Source organism: Colossoma macropomum, unplaced genomic scaffold (genome assembly GCF_904425465.1).
Source record: "Colossoma macropomum unplaced genomic scaffold, Colossoma_macropomum, whole genome shotgun sequence".
In the NCBI taxonomy this organism is placed as follows: Eukaryota; Metazoa; Chordata; class Actinopteri; order Characiformes; family Serrasalmidae; genus Colossoma; species Colossoma macropomum.
In genome coordinates, this window is record NW_023494804.1 from 6,073,626 (window position 1) to 6,093,653 (window position 20,028).

At 39.8% G+C, this 20,028-nt stretch overlaps 1 protein-coding gene across 1 annotated transcript in view; it reads right to left on the reverse strand.

The window, feature by feature from the left end:
* dscama (Down syndrome cell adhesion molecule a) overlaps nt 1-20,028 on the reverse strand; it is a 156,378-nt gene that overhangs the window by 9,933 nt on the left and 126,417 nt on the right. The window contains exons 18-29 of the mRNA XM_036595644.1: nt 16,310-16,456; nt 12,296-12,451; nt 10,816-10,949; nt 9,532-9,685; nt 7,927-8,044; nt 6,882-7,042; nt 6,683-6,781; nt 4,990-5,178; nt 4,062-4,352; nt 1,536-1,712; nt 1,352-1,382; nt 31-146 (exon numbers count right to left, since the gene is read on the reverse strand). Of these exons, the coding sequence (XP_036451537.1) occupies nt 31-146; nt 1,352-1,382; nt 1,536-1,712; nt 4,062-4,352; nt 4,990-5,178; nt 6,683-6,781; nt 6,882-7,042; nt 7,927-8,044; nt 9,532-9,685; nt 10,816-10,949; nt 12,296-12,451; nt 16,310-16,456 (1,773 nt within the window). The remainder of the gene's footprint in view (nt 1-30; nt 147-1,351; nt 1,383-1,535; nt 1,713-4,061; nt 4,353-4,989; nt 5,179-6,682; nt 6,782-6,881; nt 7,043-7,926; nt 8,045-9,531; nt 9,686-10,815; nt 10,950-12,295; nt 12,452-16,309; nt 16,457-20,028) is intronic.

A 20,028-nucleotide genomic window follows, 5' to 3' on the forward strand; every position in this document is an offset into this window, starting at 1 on the left:
CTTAAATTCAGCACCACTGTACTCACTCACCCACAGTCTCCATGGTGTCTCTCTCCTCAATGAGGAGCTGAGCTCGGGGGATGTCGATGTGCATGCGGAGGGTTTGCTGCTGTTTGTTCAGGGTGTCCGACGGCCTGGTGTTTTTGCTGAAGGCACACAGAGCACAAGCAAACTGACCATAGTCCACTCTTACAACACTGCTGTGATTTTCTAAAGCGACATATGAGCTACAAGCAAAGCATAGATTATGAATCGTAATCTGAAGTGTAACATTTTATTTGAAGGCTACTTACATTGGGACTTCATAACACGTGCATGAGCATTGAACAGCATATTTAAAAAGCAATATTTATGTATTTATGAACAGCTTATGTCAGTATTCGCAAGATGATGAGATAAAGAATGCCATTTTTATGTTTTGTGAAAGACGCTCTCAAACTAAAGTCATACAGGAAAATATCTTTCGTGGAACTGATATACGATGTTAGGCCTCTGCCTTGTATGTTCCAGTGATGCTTCATAACAGTGTTATAAATGGAAAGACTCTCTGTCACTTTAATTTAAGGGTTTTTATGCTAATACAATATTATTGAGTGGGTTTACATGCACCCAATAATCTGATCGTAATCTGATTTCTGCAGTTATCTGATTATTCAAGTGGTCATGTAAACAGCACACTCCAATTTTTAAGGTCTAGAAATCCAATTAAGAAAATCCGATAAAGAGACCTGGATTTTAGCTCAGTAATCAGATTTCTCAGTGCATGTAAACTCTTGTAAACTCTCAGTCTGTGCATGTGTGAAACAGACCGCTGTACCATAAATAAGTGAGCAGCGTTGCTTCAAGACGCAGCAAAACACTTTTGGTGCGACGCTGAAACCAAATACATGCTTGACAAAACGGATTTAAATATTCTTCATCTTCTAGATGATGTTTGTTCATATTTTCAGGTAAAGTTGTGTGATGTTTGAGTTTTACATTACATTTACGTCACATTTTTTTTGTGAGTTTAATGGCTGGTTGCAAAGCAGAAATCTGATTACTGCCTGACTGCCTGAGTTTCCCCATTATCTGATTACTCAAGTGCGTTTATTGGATTAGTGACAAATTATTAAGTGCATGTAAACACACTCATTGACTTCAGAAAACCTCTTATTGAATACTAACATAAGCTATTTAAAAACAGTCAATCATTGCTTTTTCAATATTTTATTAAATGCTTATGCATGTGTCATGGAGCCGTTATGTAAGCACAGTCCAAATAAAGTGGTACCAACTGAAGAAAATGAAATAGAGCATGGAATAAAGTTCTGTAGTCATTGTAAAAAAAAGCCCATCCAAGCTTTCTTACCTCATAAGCATTTCTGCCAGGCTTTTTGCATCTGGGGAGCAAAATGCAAGCATTTAAGAACTTGTTCCTTAATCAAAATGCTGGAGTGCTGTGAATTTTGAAATATGAAAGTGCAACCTTTGATATTTCTTGTCTGGCTATAAGTAGTGTAGTCTGCCATTTGGATGGCTGAAAGAACGCTTACCTCTCAGCCTCTTCAGCCTCTGCTCCCTCCTCCTCCTCCTGAGCACCATCAGCAGGACAAAGAGCAGCACCATGCCCACCAGGATGCAGGAGATGGTCACCATCATCTTCATTCCTTCATTGCTGCTCTTCTTCACCGGATCCTTGACTGCAGTCTTCACCAGTGGGGGGATTGTGCCTGGAAGGAAGGATAAAAGAAAAAAAGGAAAGATCTCAGGAGGAGTTTAACACAGTTAAAGCAAATAATCAACTCACTGTTATCTCTGCTTGGCTTTTTTTGCAATCAGGGACAAACTGACAGTGAAAGGAACCAATCAGATATCGGCCTGAGAGTGAATTAGCTCCTATAGCAACTGCAGGGCGATTGCAATCAAGCGCTTGACCTTTGCAGAATTGGCAATAATGCTCACTTGACTGAAGCTCCACTTAAAAGAGATGAACTCATCTTTCTTAAGTGAGCACTCAGCGGTTTTTACAGCGGCGAGATGTGGGGGGCAGCACACGGGGGGCCGGACCACAGAAAAAAAGGGGAGGGGGGACGGGCCTTGCAATTGCTCACAGGTCGCTGGCCGGGGGATCAGTCATCTGGGCAGCCTTCCGACACATTAGCGAGACGCGTATTAATTCTAGGGGCGCCGCTCGATATGGGGTCTGCGAGAGAGTCATAAAAAACTACCAGACACAACAGCTACGGTGACTCAAGTCAGCATAAAACGCAGAGCTGTTTTACTACCCACAGCAGCAGCGAAGCTGGAACCTTTATGACTAGCTAAAGGCTGACAAAGCCATTTTCATTTCAGAGAGAACGCTGCTGCTGATATAATAACCACCATATATATGTATATTTCATGTTTCTCTCCACTTCAGTACTTCACATCAATTATATGGAGAGAATTACTAGCCCATGCAAAGACGGTCTTCACTTCACTGTTTACACCGTGTCCTTACAGGGTTTCCTTGAGGAAAAACACCCCGAACCATCCAACATAAATGATAAGATTCCTCCACAAAATGTCCATTTATAGCATATGATGTATTCAAATGTGTGGTTTTATGAAAAAATACAGTCGTAATTCATTGCAACATCACCGCTTTCCACTCTGTATAATTAAACAAACTCTTTTTGTTACGGCACTTTTAAAATTGATTAATGTAAACAACCCCAGTGCTGATAGGCTGGTGCTATTTGGTTGTGATATCACAACCACGATGAATTCAAATTACAGTTTGTGTAACTCAGTTTCCATACATTGACAGTGTGTGAATGGGGGAGTGAATGGTAGCTTTAACAATGGGCCTCATTCACCAACCGTTCTTAAGAAGAAATTTCTTCTTAAAAGCCACTTTTTTAGTTTTCACCAAGATTCTGACTTTCACCAAAGCTTTTTTTATTTGGGATTTGTTCTTAGGAAAGAACAGAATCTACACAGTCAAGAGCACAAAGGTGAGAACAATTCTGCGGGTTAAGAACACGTCACGAATCTGAGGAAGACGTTTTCTTAGGACCTTTCTACAGAACAAATATAAGAAAAACTTAGGAAGATAAATGGTGAACGAGGCTCAATGTTTACACAGAAGAGATAACTCCAAAAAGCATTTCCCATAATGTTCAGTATTGTGGGAAAGTCAGAGAATGCCCTTCATATGTTTAATATCCAAATGTTAAAATGGTCAAAAAGTTATTTATTTCTCTTTTTATGATAGTTGCACTTCCTTTTGGACCAGTTCCTTTTTCAACTGTTTTCACACAGTGAAAGACGGACAAAAACACTGTTTATTTTTCGGATCTGAAGTAACAGCGGATATTTTTTTATGTTTTAGAAGCACTTTTTTTGCTTACTTTCCTAAGTGGATTATGTTACATCAGAACTCCTCAGAAATATCTCCTGAAATGAATTTTGGAATGAAATAAATCAAGGGTGATAATTTTGCACAATACTGTAGGCCTTTAAAAAAGCTCTGTATATGTAGAAATCAGTTTGGGCAGTTTAACTTTAAAGCTACACTATGTAAGATTTGGGGATCTGGAGACCTCTCAGGTGGAAATCTGTAATTACACACATTGTGCAGAAGAACATTTTGTAATACTGGTTGTACTCTGTTCCCTTTTCCCGAGCAGACGAATTGGTAACTCATGCAAAACTTGCTGAAGGACGTGTTTTCCGAGGATGTGAGTGAATTATCTACTCTAGTCATCATATCTTCATCAGTATAATGTTGATTTTGCATTTGAGACCTAAACATTGAGCTGGACCTTCTGTTTGAGACTGTGTGTGTGATGTTCATATGTAAAGACTTATGATGTGGTCTGAAAAACTCCTGCAAAATTCTACCTGACACCTCTGACTTTTAAATGGCTATTTCAGGCTTTAGAGGTCGACTCACAGCAGCATATGCTCACCTTATTTTAGCCTGTTTTTATTCTCCTGACTCAGTAATGCTGCTTCTTTCAATTATACTAAAAAACTCTTATGCACTGCTGCTTTAACCTCCTGCTCATTAAATGCTCATCATTAAAGCTACTCACTGCCATCGTAGTTGAGCGTGGCGAACTTCACCCGTTTCTCGGCCAGCCCGGCGCTGTTGTACACCTTCATCTGCAGCTCGTACCACGTGGCCTCCTGTAGGTCCATCAGATTGTAGCTTTTGGTGAGCGATGTCCGCTGGGCTTTGGTCCAGACTGGGCTGTCCATCGGCCGGTATTCCAGAGTGAAGGACGTGATCGGACAGCCTCCGTCGTTCCAGCCAATCAGATTGAGTCGGACACATGTAGTGTTGATGCTTGTGAAGAGTTCCTGCTCTTTGGAGAACTGCGGTTCTACAGGGGATCAAGAAAATAGTATCATACAAAGTATCAGAATGTAAGTCTTTGCATGCTTTCCAATTGTTAAGTCCAACTAAAAAGGTAACCTTTTATTATTCGATTAATCATAAAAATAAATGGTAGATCACTTGACCACTAATATACTCAACAGTAAAAGCCCTACTATGAAATGTGTTTCTTTTTTTTGGGGATTTTTACACAATTTACCCACTTTTAGTCACTGTCAGTCCCACCCTGTAGCTACGTCTCCCCCTTCATGTGATGCTTCCAAACTGGGGGGTTTGGTATGGATATGGATATATAGAAGACTGAGACACACGAGGCTCCACCACATCTTTTCAAACTGCTGCTAACACAACGTCATTGGAGCTCAACATGCTTGGAGAACGCTAACTGCTGATTCTGTTATGTTAGCTAACAGATGAGTAATAGGAGGAGAGGGAGGACCTTCCTACCCACCCAGAGAGAGTGGGGCCAGATATGCTCTCTCTCAGTTAGCACCACTTATGATATCCCAACAATAGTGAACGCTCAGACAGTTGCGCCAATAGGAAACCCTATTACATGTGTTTCTGTATATTAGCTCCATACAAAGGCTGTATTCTACTGCAAAGAGCTTGCGGTCCCATACCTTTCCCATGAGTCTTGGCTTCTATGATCTCACTTATGCGCCCTGGTCCCACAGCATTCTGGGCCGTGAGGGTGAACTTGTACCAGGTGCCACACTTCAGGTTCTCCAGCCGGTACGAGCGCTCACTGGGGCTGATGGGAAAGCTGCCCCACTGTTCACTGTTGTCCTCCGAATACTGCAGGATGTAACCTGAATTTGAGGATGGGAAGGATGACATGAGTTAAGTAATCGGATGACGACTACAGAATTAAAAAACACACCCAGAGTGCACTGAAAAGGCCAGGAGACGTGTGGACGTGCTGTAATGAATGGATCAAACAAATGTTTCAGGTTTTTTTAAGCTGCATTAACAGATATTGGGTCAGATCTACTCAACGTTTGCAGTGGCGCTAATGCGTTTTGCAGCACAGCTGACTTATCAACAGCGCACAGAAGCCCTTTAATGGCTGTATACTTCACAGAGAGCTGCAAGTTTAGCGGGCCTGACTTAATGAAAATACACTGCAAGGACTGGCACTGTTTTTTTGCATGTTTTTTCAAAGCATTGAAGAAGGAGCCGCAATTACTTTGAAGAAAGAAAGAAAGAAAGAAAGAAAGAAAGAACATTCAGTAAGATAATTACTCTTGTTCAGATTTGGTATGTACCCCTTAACAATCCAGGCTAATTATTACATATCGCTGTTGTCAGAACAAAACCTTGTATCTCCAAAATGGTAACTTTACAGGAGAAGGAAAAAACATGCTTTACTTTTAATGTAAGTCAATGGAACCAGATGTCTTTCCAAGTCATTTTGGGCTGTTTCTTTTGGCCCATTCATCAAGAAAGGTACAAACAATGTAAAGGGCAACAGGCATTTTCAAAATATGTCAAAAACTAAAAAGAAATGACAAAAATGGAGATACAAGGTTTTGTTCCGACAGCTGTGATATAAAGGTTTATTATTCAGTAACTACAGGGACTTCATTGCAAACTAATGGAGCTATTCTTAGGTTATAGAAGTGTGTAATAAAACTTGGGCCAGGGTTAAAAGCAAGCTCCTTTTTTTTCTTAACTTTATCAAACTTATAATTGTAGCAAAGTCTTAGAATCTCTATTTTTCCCCATTAAGCTGTCTTTATTGTGCTGGTCCAATATAGACGATCTATAGATACTTACATTGTGAACAAACTTTCTGGTGATAGGTGATTATCAACAGTCATGATAATTAGGGTTAGGGTCAGGTTTAGGAGGAGGTTTAGGTTTTGGGTTGACAATAAGGTTAGTGTGAGGCTTAGATTTAATAGAATATTTCTCACTAAACTCAAGTTTAGTTTCATTTAATAGAGTAGAATTCAGTAGAATGTTAGTTAAAAATAGACAGAGCATCTCCAAAGAATCTATAGTGGACTATCAAAATAAAGTGTAATTGAAAATGTATAAAAATAGCCATTATAATGTATTTATTTGCTTGTATTTGCTAGTATGTTTAGTACTTTAACACAACTCAAGTATTTGTAATTTTTTTATGTTTTATTTTTCATAGTAAGTCAGACGCAAACTAGAACCAGCTGATCTTGCTAAATTATAGCATGTTTCCTTAATAAATCTGGCCCATTAGGTCCTTTCATTGTCTTAAGAAGCTATCGTTTTAGAGAGACCAAGCTTTGCTATGACAGCAACATTTCCTTATAACTGATGATTGAATGTACACACCTCTGATGGAACTTCCACCGTTGTCTCCTGGTATCCAGGACAGTGTGATGGATGTGGTGGTGGTCTTGGTCACCGTGAGACGAGGCTGATCTGGGGGCACTAAAGGCAACATTCATGCACTGAGAAAATATCCTCTATCTAGCAAACATCTGTACGTTGAAAATATTACAAATGTTTACGTAAATTCATCCCACCTTACCTTGCACCTGCAGGTTCAGTGTTATTTCATCAGTTCCCCAATTATTGCTGGCAACACATGTGTAATACCCAGAATCCTCAGCTTTCACAGTCTTGATTACAAAGCTACCGTTTCCATGGATACTGCGCCTCCCATCGATGACCGCAGGTGCCGGGCTCCCGCTGACGAGACACAGTAAGGCACTTTACAGAAGGGCAGAGTTTGACATTTTCCAGCTTTCACATCACTCCCATATGATTCACTGCACTCCTGGATGCACGCTGCCCACGTTTAGCTTCGCAGGAGCCGAGATGTTTTTAAAAACGACACAGTTAATGGACGCAGAAGTGCTGGAAACCCTTTTAGTAGCTCCACCTTGCTGGTGTATGGTTAGACTATTAGAGATACCCTGGATCTGTTGAGGCATGGTTTGTGTTAGCCATCCTCTTCAGTGGCCAGTTTCTGAACACAAAGCTGCTTTTGCTCTGGATATTTTTGGGTGGTGGTCCACTCTCAGCCCAGCAGGGATACTGATGCCTGCCAGCACCATGCACAGTACCATGTCAGTATTACTGCTGTGCTGAGAATGGACCACCACCCAAATAAAATCTGGACAACAGCAGTCCTGTGGTCAGAAACCGACCAATGATAAAAAGGGTAGAGGCCGATAAATTGTGCAGCAACAGATGAGCTTCAGTAAGTAATTGTAAACCTACATATCACCGCTGTCCAAATAAAGTAAGTATCAGCAAAAAAAATGACCAAATTTAAGCAGTCCTACTATATATTTGATCTATAAGATAGGCAGACATAAAGTCATCATCATAAAGTAAACAAAGTAGACGTTAAGTGTGTTTGGCTTTTCTGGAACTTTGTTAAAGTGGTTGCACATGTCTGAAAGGAAGAAAGTAGGTGAGCACTGCTTTGGCGAATAAATATTTTTTATGGTGTACCACAGGGTTCTGTGTTAGGCCCACTTTTATTTTCTACGCGAATTAGTGATTGACAACACTGTGTTGTCTGTATATCAGTGACCTTCATTGCTCTGTGCACTCTCTCTGTTTACCTTTCCTTCATCCATTTGACTGTGGGTGGTGGATCCCCCACCGCTCTGCAGGGCAAAACAATATCCCTCATCCAGGGTGTTGTCACGGTGCCGCTAAAGGTGAGGATCCTGGCAGGAGCTGCATGAAACACATTATACTATGTAGAAATATGCTCTGAGAAACAGCTGCATACTTTTTAAATGTCGAACTAAAACAACACTGCTGAAAGGTACACTTCGTAAGCAAAGCTTAGTCCCCACTAAACAGCACACATGATGCAACACAGTGTGGTTTGCTATTCTAAATGTCAAAGCAGACACCAACTGCAACCTGGTACAATGTTTTTTTCTTTTTCAGTGCACCGTAAGCTAATTTGCCATATTAATCTTGTGAGGGCACAGGCTCTCCATTTTGACCCCAAAGACCAGACATGTCTTACAATCAAGTCATAGTTTGGCAAAAAATTGCCAATTTACACAAGTTTTCTCCTATTTACCCAAAATATAATCAACAAGTAATGGAAACTTAAAGACAACGCTTTTAATAAATTTTAATAAAGTATTTCATAGTTTCAGATAAACCAATTATAATGCAAACTGCATACCCAAATCACCACAAACTTGCTTTAAGCCAGTTAAATGGACCTAAAACTGGTCTTTAATATGTTATTTGTCCTCTTATCCACTATACTGTAGCACAGCATTATATCCCTCAGCCTCATCTATATGACAGCATTCATGATTTTATATCATTTTCATGTTTTTGTTCTTCAATGCTCACTTACTACAATATCCAGCTTGCATTACACAAATATACCTACAACTATTGGGAATCCCTGTGGTGTCAACCAATCATGACCACTATCCACGATCAATAGGCTAATAAACACAATCGAGTTAGTATTAGTGTAAATCTTAAATCTGTTGTCAAACAAACTTATAAAGAAAACAGAGAGTTTGCCTCAACTCAGGACAACCTAGACACGTTTTCTAACCTTTTAGTTACGGAAAAGAAGCCAAACTAAGGGAAATTATCAAGCAGCTACTTTGCTAACTTCAGCATTTAGCTTGTTGTCCTCATCATCTGACGAGGCATTTCTGTTCTCCATGTTCTCCATTGTAATAATGCTGAAGACAGTTACTATAGCTATGCAACTGTAGATGTTGTTTCCCAGCAGTAAAGTTAGCTCTATGCCTTCCTTCTGTATTCACCAGCTTCAAAAAGAAAACTTTTCCAAAGCAGTTGTAGTTTTTATCAGATGGGCGTTTTACAAGTCTTTCCTAGTCTTTCAACCAGCAAATGTCACTCTAGAGACTAATGTGGCACCACTAGGATGCTAGTAAGCATGATTTCCACAGAAGTACTGATGGTTACATTTTTCATTTAGGCCAGAGTGACCCTTTAAGTAATCTCAGTAGACTTCCTTATGTGGTTTCTCGCCTTGCATGACAACCTGTTGTCTATAAAAATGAACAAAAGTACAGACAAAATATGGGCTTGACCACCTACAATGAACTGATCTGCCATCTTTGTGAAGTGGCGTACATTTGATTTTCCACCAAACGGGGGCACTTTGGGTCAGTCGAGCAAACTTTACTCTCTCACAGGAGTCATTTTTGGCTCACCTTTGGCGAGAGGCTCAACTGTGATGACCTCACTGCTGTTCCCCCGGCCGGCTGCGGTCACTGCCATCACCCAGATGCTGTATTTCCTGTTCCGGCTCAGGTTCTGCACCCTGTGGAGGAACTCGTCTGGCGCGGCTTCAAACTCACTCACCACCTGGCGGAGACGGAAACACGCGAGAGTGCACAAGCAGACTAAGACATTAGCACTGACCGCTGTGTCTGTTAGCATTTATCACCAAGTGAACTACATGTCCACTCATAAAATGCTGAAAGAAATATGGACACCATTAAAGCTGTTACAGCTCGAAACTTCAAAGTTGATGACACAGCTTTGGTAAAAAGCTGGGTGTTAAGAGTTTTAAGGCTTAGACATCTAGAGTTATTACTGGTGTTCTGCTATACTGCTTATAAGTAATTACACACAGCAACGGGTTTAATCTGGAATTAGATCTTTTTAGAACTTTGGAGGTGTGGAAAAACATCCCTGCAGATTTCTTTGAAAAACTGAAAGTGAGTCTCCTGAAAAGAACGGAAGCTGGAATAAAGGCAGAGTGGACACACTAAATACTGAAAATGTTTATGTTTAGTTGTTAAGACTTCTGTGTAATTTTCTGTTAAATACACATTTTCTGCTTTTTTTCCTGACACTGAAAATTAACTGTACTAATGGCAGATTCAAATGAGGGGCGCCTCTGACTTTTGCATAGTATAGTAAATAATAACAAAATGTGGCAAAAATATAAAGGAGGGCTTTCCTTTCCACAGAACAAGACACAACAATAACTTTTCATCATATTCAAATCATAATAAAAAATTGTATATCCACAATTATCCAGACTGTCTTTCACTGCAGCACTTGTATAATCTCCACAGAAAAGCACTGACCAATAGAATGGTGCAATCTGGAGCAGCCAAGAGGTCACCACGCCCAATGTCAAGCATGGGCTAGTATGTACAAAGCCCCCCAGCATTGGGCTGTGGAGCAGTGGACCTGCATTTTCTGGAGTTATGGAGCTCCATCCAATACCTCTGGGATAAGTTGATGAGTTGGAGTTGATCCAGAACCGATCATCCTACATCAGTACCTGACCTCACTAATGCTTTTGTGGCTGAATGAAATCAAATCCTCACAGCAATCTTCCAACATCTAGAGACAAACTCCCTATTAATGCCCTTGATTTCAGAAGATCTGGTAGAGGAGCAGGCTTGTGGACACATATTGTAGCTCAATCTGAATAGTGAAGACATCTTGCAGCTCAGAGAGATAGTAGTGGAGATGCTCACCGTGGGGTACGAGCTGGAGCAGAACACTGTATATTTCCTGATCACACCATTCAGCTTGAGTGGGGGGAGCCAGGACACATACACAACAGAGTTAGACGCTGCTGCTGCCTTCACACCGCCTGGTGGGCCTGGAACTGGAAAGAGAATTTCAAGCAGATGTGACTCGTTCCATTGGGACTCTAAGCAAGAACGATTCAATTCTTCCAACCTAGTTCAATGTAACTGTAAGCTACAATGTTGTAGCACATTGACACACAGCAAAACACAGACGTTCACTGGTGCCTTGGCTTTGCCCTATTTCTACACTCCCTCTTGATCTTGTACATTGTTAGTCTGTGTGTATATAGTTCTTGTCTGGGTTTGCTGTTAGAAATAATTCTGAGCCATGTTTTATGTAGTACCTTGTTATCTAGTTACCACTTCCAAGTTCAACTCCCTAATCCCTTATTCGCTATACATACATATACACACCGATATACACCGATCAGGCATAACATTATGACCACCTCCTTGTTTCTGCGATCATTCTCAGCACTGCAGTAACACTGACGTGGTGGTGGTGTGTTAGTGTGTGTTGCGCTGGTCTGACTGGATCAGACACAGCAGTGCTGCTGGAGTTTATAAACACCTCAGTGTCACTGCTGGACTGAGAATAGTCCACCAACCAAAAATATCCAGCAAACAGTGTCCTGTGGGCAGCGTCCTGTGACCACTGATGAAGGACTACAGGATGACCAACACAAACTGTGCAGCAGCAGATGAGCTATCGTCTCTGACTTTACATCTACAAAGGGGACTGACAATGTAGGAGCGTCTAATAGAGTGGACAGTGAGTGGACACAGTGTTTAAAAACTCCAGCAGCACTGCTGGGTCTGATCCACTCGTACCAGAGCAACACACACCAACACACCACCACCACGTCAGTGTTACTGCAGTGCTGAGAATGATCCACCACCCAAACAGTACCTGCTCTGTGAGGGTCCATGGGGGTCCTGACCACTGAAGAACAGGGTAAAAGGGGGCTAACAAAGTATGCAGAGAAACAGATGGACTACAGTCTGTAACTGTAGAACTACAAAGTGCACCTATATAGTAAGTGGAGCTGATAAAATGGACAATGAGCGTAGAAACAAGGAGGTGGTCATAATGTTATGCCTAATTGGTGTATATATATATATATATAGGCTCTTAAAAATAAAGGTTCAAAAGCGTTTATGGCTTGAACATACAGTTCTAGGAAAATAACTGACACTTAACATTTAAACTTTAAAAAGGTTCTTTATGCCATTCATTGAAAGGTTCTTTAGGTAATCAAAAGATTTTCTATTGCTTCAAAGAACCCTGTTTGGCATCTTTTATTTTTAAGCATGTGAGATGAATCTGCCTACTTTTTCTAACTCCTGGCTGCTCCTATATGCTCTGGACTGTATCCAGTATCAGAAGCGCTGCAGTTAAGATCATAAAGAAATGCAGTCTTACCATCCTCTTTGGTGCGGATGTAGATCTGCTCACTGCGCACGCCATCACCGGCCCGGGTGAAGGCCAGCACCTGGATGCTGTAGTTGGTGTACTTCTCCAGGCCATCCAGCTCCAGAGGGGGCTGCAGGGTGGTCATGTTCCTGATCTCTCCCAGTTCTGAGAGATCGGAGAGATACAAGTGAGAAACACACACATTACTAGATGATCACTAAAAGATCATACAATCTCACAAGGAAAACGAAGGAAGGGAGCTGCATGTCATGCGTGAGACATCAAGGAGAATATTAAATGGCCCAGGAGTCTGATGTGATCTGTAAACATTGTCAACATTACTAAACGTACTGTCTATACAGTCCATACATGAAAACATCTCATCTGAATGTGTGGTTTTTGTGAGGCTGGAGGTTTTGGTAATAAACTATTTAACTAACTGTCACTGGGGCAGTTCCCCTCTTGTCACTGGGGTGGTACCCTCAAAGGTCCATCTCAGTACCTTTAGTCAGGGAACATAACTGAACCATAATCCACTGAAATTATATGTTTTCTAAGCTGTACTGACTCCACACACCCCGTCTCGTCTCCAGGCTTTTTAGTTTTATTGTTCTGTTTTAAAACATTCGGTTATTAAAAGGTACAAATACAAACTTTTCACCTGGAAAAACTTATTTAAGGTACACAACTGGACCTTAAAACCACTGTTGTACCTCTGAGGGAACATTTACATTGTTTGTACCTTGATGAACGAAAAAATGTACCTGCACAGAACCTTTATTTCTAACAGTGTATCCCTGGTTCTCAATAGTATCAAGTCAAACATAGAAGTAATTCAAAAGTGTATATGATGTCACATAATCCTAATATGGCAAATATATATCATGATACTTTAAAACATTTTCTCAATACACAATATGCATCACAATAATTCATTTGTCTGAGGTTTGATGAGTTGGAGTAGGCAAAAAGAAAAAGTGGTGCCACATTTGAAAAAGAAACGAAAATGACGACTACGGTGATTTTTATTCAATGGTTCACATACTGTGCTGCACTAATTTAAGTCCAGTTTAATCCAATTAAACTGGACTAACTACACTCTCGTGTAATGGAACATGCGTGTTGTTTAAGTGATGACGATACTCACAACATGCCCAGAAAAGTAACTTATCACAATAACATTAAATATCGACCCCTAATGTTATGTGACATTATGTCTTGACAAACAATTATTACTGATAAAAAAAGGAATCATTACATAAAATAAGCTCAGGATAGTAACCCAGTTCAGCTCCTATAGTGAGCAGAAAGGCTTCTCTCCTTCTGTCTGAAGCTGGCCCTGGAAGTTGAAATCTTTAAATTATTGATGTCTATATTTTCTCCTCTCTTTTCTCTCTATTCCTGCAGCAGACTGGAAACAAGCCACTGTCTTTCCTGCTTTAATGTTCACTCCATTCAGGTGTGAGTTCTACATGTGATCTAAACACAAACAGTTTTAGAGAATGGGTGGATTAAGAGGTATTTCTGTAATACAGCTCTTTACTCCGTTGTGTATTTGTATCACTGAACAGAGGACCATCTGAGACTATGATGCAGTATTTTAATAGGTGCTGAAAATAGCCGAACAGGCACTAGGCAGCATGCCCTTTATGGATTAAGTAATAAGCTGCAGTGGGGTCCACTAAAGCTGGGAGCTTTAATGATTAACTATCCATCCATTTATACAAGCTTAATCAGGTCCAGTTTCAAATAAGCATTACTTGTGCCGAGATGGCACATTAATGTAATTGAATCTATTAGTGTTGCCCCCCTTTTTACGGCAGGACACTAACCTAAGAGTCTGTTCTGCCCTCTGGTGGTGGTGAAATACTGAACATAATATGCTGAGTTCATATTTATATATCATTCAGCAATATGAGAGACTATTCAACATTATGTCTAAGAACATAATACATGTATATTCACTGGCCACTTTGTTTAAAACCCTCCCTTGTAGTAGCTCCACCTTGCTGGTGTACAGTTAGAGACTGTAGAACATTTGTTTGCACAGTTAGTTATGCTTTAGTCCTTTATAGTGGTCAGTTTCTGACCACAGAGCTGCTCTTGGCTGGATATGTTTGGGTATTAGTCCACCCTCAACCTAGCAGTGATGCTGACAGGTAAAAACCCCAGAAATGAGGCTTCTAATTAGTAAATTCAGCTACTTTAAGGTGCACCCATTGATCTAGGTGCTTAATTGTGCACCCAGACCGTGTATAATCTTCATAGAAAAGCTTTGACTAATACAATGGGGCGCTCCTCTTAACACCCAAATGTTAAGAAGAGCCATTTTGTCAAGTTTCAACAAAAATCCAACCACCTTGGGAGCCACAACATTTCATGTCCATTTTATTGAAGTAACGTTTTACCATCTTGGCTGAAATATGTCTCAGTATGGGCTAATGTCCTAGTATAGGCAAAAAATATAACAAACAAAAACACAGACTTACTTTGCTCTGCTTTAAGTTTTAGGTCAGCTATAGCCACTTTTCTCGCATCTCTGGCAGGAAACTTTTCAGTTTCTTGTGAAATGTCTCTGAACGTTAACTTTTTACAAGGCTGAAGTCGCTTCTCATTCACCAGCTTCTTGTTCGAATTTTCCTGGTGCCTGAGGCACCAGAATGTAGCTAACTTTGTAGCTAACTGTTGTACCATTTAAGGTGGAACAGGAAAGTTCGAACAAGAAGCTGGCGAATGAGCAGCAACTTCAGCTTCGCACCTTTTTAGTGTTTGACAGTTTCTTGTTGCAGATTAAACATATCAGGAAACCAGCTGGAGTGATTATGAATTCAGATAAGACCAATCATCTCCAAATTATCAATGTTCTAAATCTCTCCGTTTTGCCTTTTTGTTAGCTACTAGCTAGGTGAGCTTGTCTGTGTTGCTATGGTGACCAGCAGTCAACGCACCAACCTTCAGGGTTAAAGGGGAATTAGCAGTTATACGTTAACTCCAGAGTTTAAGACCATTAACTGTTAAAACTGTGTTAGAAAAGCAGAGCTTTATTTTACTGCAAAGGAGGATCTAATTCTTTGCAAAGTATTGCCTTGGTTTTCCTGTCCTGTCCTGTCCCCTCCCATCCTGGCCCAGCCCACCCTGCTTTTTGTTCAAACTCTCTCAGTTGTGACCTCAGCCTGTTTAATCACAATGAGATTCAATCAACTTCAGATGGAGTTTGGATTTTTTCATTTAAAAACCTTTTTCATTTTCATTACAACCTCAAAACTGTTTTTTATCTGCAAGTGTCTCATTTGTTTTGACTTGTAACAGTTAAACTCAGCAAATAAATAGCAATTATGAACTTAAATATGTAGAAAAATGCCATATTTAAGTGTGTTCTTTGCAGCGGATGTATTCACCTATTTTCACTTAGAATATCAACAAAAAACAAACTTTTGAATTTGACGGTATTTCATGTCGTCTGCACCGGTTGGGGTCTGCTTATTTCAGGCGCACCAGGCGTCGCATAGCAGCATTCATGCTTTTCTAACGAACTGCACTAAAAGAGCAATTACACTGGGGTTCGTTTTAATTGAATGGAACCTGCCAAGTGTGAACATCTACTGTAAAGCCGTCCCAGAAGAGTAGAGGTTGTCATTGCAACAGCAAAGGGGGAGCAAGCTCCCTATTAAAACCTTTGATTTCAGAAGCTGGATGAGTCTAGAAACTTTTGGACACATAAGGTAGGTGGAGCCCACAGAGTGTCCAGGGAGTGGAACCAAAAAATGGAGGTTTCCAATAAAGTGGGTGATGTGTGTGGCACATGTTGTATAGGCATTTACTCATGATTAACATGCTGCACTTCCAGTTTAATCACTCATGATAACGAATGCCATCTGACATTTTTGCGTCAACATCTCATTAATTAGAGTAAGGTGCTCAGACTAATCCCTGCTTTCCGGATGTATTAATAACATCCTAAAATGTATGTTAACTCTGAAAGATGCATGAATGTTGTTGTGGACGTCAGAGTCTGTGCTGTACCTCCATCAAGTAAGTTGGCCCAGTAGATGATGCGAAAGCCTTGCAGGACGCCGTTTAGAGCTTCCTTGGCTGGAGTCAACCACGACAGTGAGATGGTCTCTGGAGATGTGGCTGTGGCCTGAACTTTCTCTGGAGGTCTGCTGGGCACTGAGCAGTTCAAAAAAGAGAAAAGAAGTGTTTAAAGTTTTATGTATTTGGTAAATTAACAAACTGGGTTTCTTAGAATGAAAATAGTGACGGAGTCCAGCACAATTTGGTGATTTCTCTGCTCTAACAAACCTGATTCAGCTTAGCAGGTAATGACCAAGTTAATTTGGATTGTTTGAGCAGAGGATGCTCACCAAACTACAGTGGACTTCAGGTCTCCAGGACCTGAGATGGGCAGCATCGATGTGGATGAGTTTGCGACAGCGACCATTTTGGTGGCTGTGATATAAGCTCGTAAATACATCACTTTTTTAATGAAATGAACAAAAAGTCAGTTATTATATTTAACTAAACAAACTATGGACAGAGCCGGTTTATGGCCTGGACACTTCTTATTTCCCTTGTTATATCAAAAAACTGAATCGCAAAACAGCAGAGGGCTAAAATAGTTTCTAATCACTCGCCCAGAACTTTCCTTTAATTTTAGAAAGCAGAAGATGTATTTCACTAAAAAAAAGCAAAGAAAACTCACCTGTATGTTTCCTTTTTCTGCAGCAAACGGGTTTTGGGCAGCAGGACGCTAACATTACTGCTACTGGGTTCTGATTGGCTGGCGAGCGGAGCAGCTCATTGGCTGTTCGCGCTCACAGACGTCATGAACGTACATGAGGAGCCGTTTTAAACTCCTACAACTCGAGTTTAAAAGCTCTTAAATATAACAGCAGTGTTAAAATGCTTTTTGCTGTTCTGTGTTTAGGAAATGAATTTATTCTTTTATATTAAAAACGTTTAAGCATTTATAAACTATGATTTTGCTCAAATGCTCCATCTTAACCCATTCATTTTGGACTCGCTCAGGAGCGCCCTCTAGTGTTTGAGAAACCCGGAAGACATTACAGAGTGGGAATTCTCCTCTCTACAAGTTCTTTGCTATGGAAGCCAAAACTTAAAGGTGCAGTGTGGAAAATTTAGTGGCCTCTAGTATTGAGGGTGCACACTGCAACCGACTGAATCCCCCTCCCTCACCCCTCCCTTTCCAAGCATGTAGTAGAACCTACTCAGGTTTTCTGCTGTCTCCTGTCCTGATTTCATTTTGCTTCTTCATGTTTTTGCTTCTTTGATGATGAGGATTCACCCTCCCTTGATTTTTCTTGTGCTAAATAATAAGTGTGATCCTCCATTTGCCAAAATCTGGGTCCTCAAACTTCTCACAACAAAAAATGGCAGCAACCACTGATTCTTCTTCCTTCTACGTCTTCCAACCGGTGATATAGCGCCACCAAATTCAAGCTGTGCTTCAATGTATAAGAGTTAAAAAGCAAAAGCCGCTCTCTAGAACCAGTGTTTGGTCCGTTCTGGGCTACTGTAGAACTGACGTCACAATATGGCAGCCTCTACTGGGAGAGGACCCGCTCCCTCGGTACATATTAAGGGCTCATTCTAAGCTAACAAAAAGGTGAATTATACACAAATGAACATTAATGGCTTTGTAAACTATATTCCATTTCTGCTGATAGATCCCCCTAAATCTTACACACTGCACCTTTAATAGGGGTTTACAACGACAACACATGCCATTAGGTCTGATGACCTGTAGCTTTAATATTAAATAAAAAACAGTGGCTAAGTTAGTCCAGTCATAACAGCTTGCATTAAGGGGTGGCCGATACGGCATAAATATAACAAGATGATACTTCAAAACATTTTCACAATACATGATATGGATCACAATATTTAATTCTTCTGAGGTTTGTTAAGTTGAAATTGACCAAAGAGAATCAACAGTGGCACATACAATGACTTTTATTGAACATTTCACAAACTGAATCCAATTAAACAACACTAATTATGCTCTCTTTGTAATAAAAAGGCAGTCAGTGTTCTTGAAGTACTGATGATATAAGCACACTATGGCATAATTTAGCATGATAACGATAACTGTCACCATACTGCCCAAAACCCCAAGCCACAAGTATCTTCACAGTAAGGTAGGCTGCTTTTATAATTGTTACGAATGCTACTCTGTTGCTCTGCTGGTACAGTCTGATTGCTATTGATGCACCCGAATAACCATCATACATGTAAATGTTTCAGTTGTTATTTGTGATTTTTCTCTCAGTATCAGATTAATGTCATATGATGATGTAAGTGTATAAACATTAGCAGTGTTGGCTCGTAAGATACAGTACTGTGCAAAAGTCTTAGGCAGCCAAGAAAACTAGGAATCTTGGAAGTAAGAAAGCGTGTTTTTGCCAGTTTATTTGCTTTTGTTCTAATGTGTTGTTTTTTAACAGATAAATGTTTCCTGATAAATTGTTTATTAAATATCATGTTCTCTGTACTGTACTGTTCAATGGAAATGCCTGGCATAGTCATGGCAGACCAACACAAACATTTAAAATGCAATGTAAGATAAATTGATCAGATTATTAGCTAATAAATTCATAATAAAAACAGTAATGCCTCTTTGTTTGGGCCTCTGATTTAGAGGTTTGCTGTTTATGTGTAACTTCACTAACTGATGACTACACACATGTACAGATCCACAAAGATCAATACAGTAACATTAATGTCTGTTAATGAAAATAGGTTTTTTCCAAGTAATCCTGGATTATTTCTATTGGTCCATTCATCATAAATGGTTCACGCAATGTAAAGTGTTTCCAAACAAATCAGAAAAAAGTCAGTAGGTTTTTATATGACAGCGAATACACTGTGAAAAAGCTGTTTTAACTTCTTTAATGACTAAAAGTTAACAGAACAATAATTTACATCTCACATTCAATAAGCTGATTATGTGACGCTCAGCTTAATCAAATGCAAATATTTATTTACACTGTATAGAAACAATTCTACTGAACTGGTTCAAACTGCAGTCCTATTTAAAAACTATAAAAAAAAACAATTAGGTAATTACACCTTACATATTTACAAGGATTATGATATGATCTCTTCAAAGCCAATATATTATTTAACATAGAAATAAGCTAAATATATACAATTATATAAATATATAAAATGATCATTTATAGGGTACTTTCCATTGAGAGGTGTCTGTCCCAAACCCTAACCCCCTTTAAGTTTTTATTATTAAAGTCAAATTAAAGATTTAGATTTACCATAAGTTTAATTTTTAAATAAAAAAAAAATGTTTAAAAATGCTGTCCCACGTTTTCATGTCACTACCCAACACAAAGAGTCTTAGTCCGCAAGCGGAGCCCTATTTTAGCCACGCCCCTGCATTTTAAAGCAGGAGGTGAGGCTGCATCCCTGTCCCTCATGGCCACATGGTGAGCATTTAGATCCCACTGTTTTGAAGTAAATGTGTCCGAAAGTGTGAAACATTAAGAACTGTCACTACCGAAACACATTTTTTCTGCAACTAAGTACTTTTTTGTGTTTTAATAAAAAATATGATTTTTTGTGTGTACAGCTGTTCAAAGCTGTGTTTGCTAGTCATATACTGGCTACAGTTTTTTGAGTTCTGTTCAAAATGAGCTAAAATTGTCACTGAAACAGTCACTAGTGAAACATTTGGTAAAGTTTTGATAGCGTAATGATTGTTTTTTGAT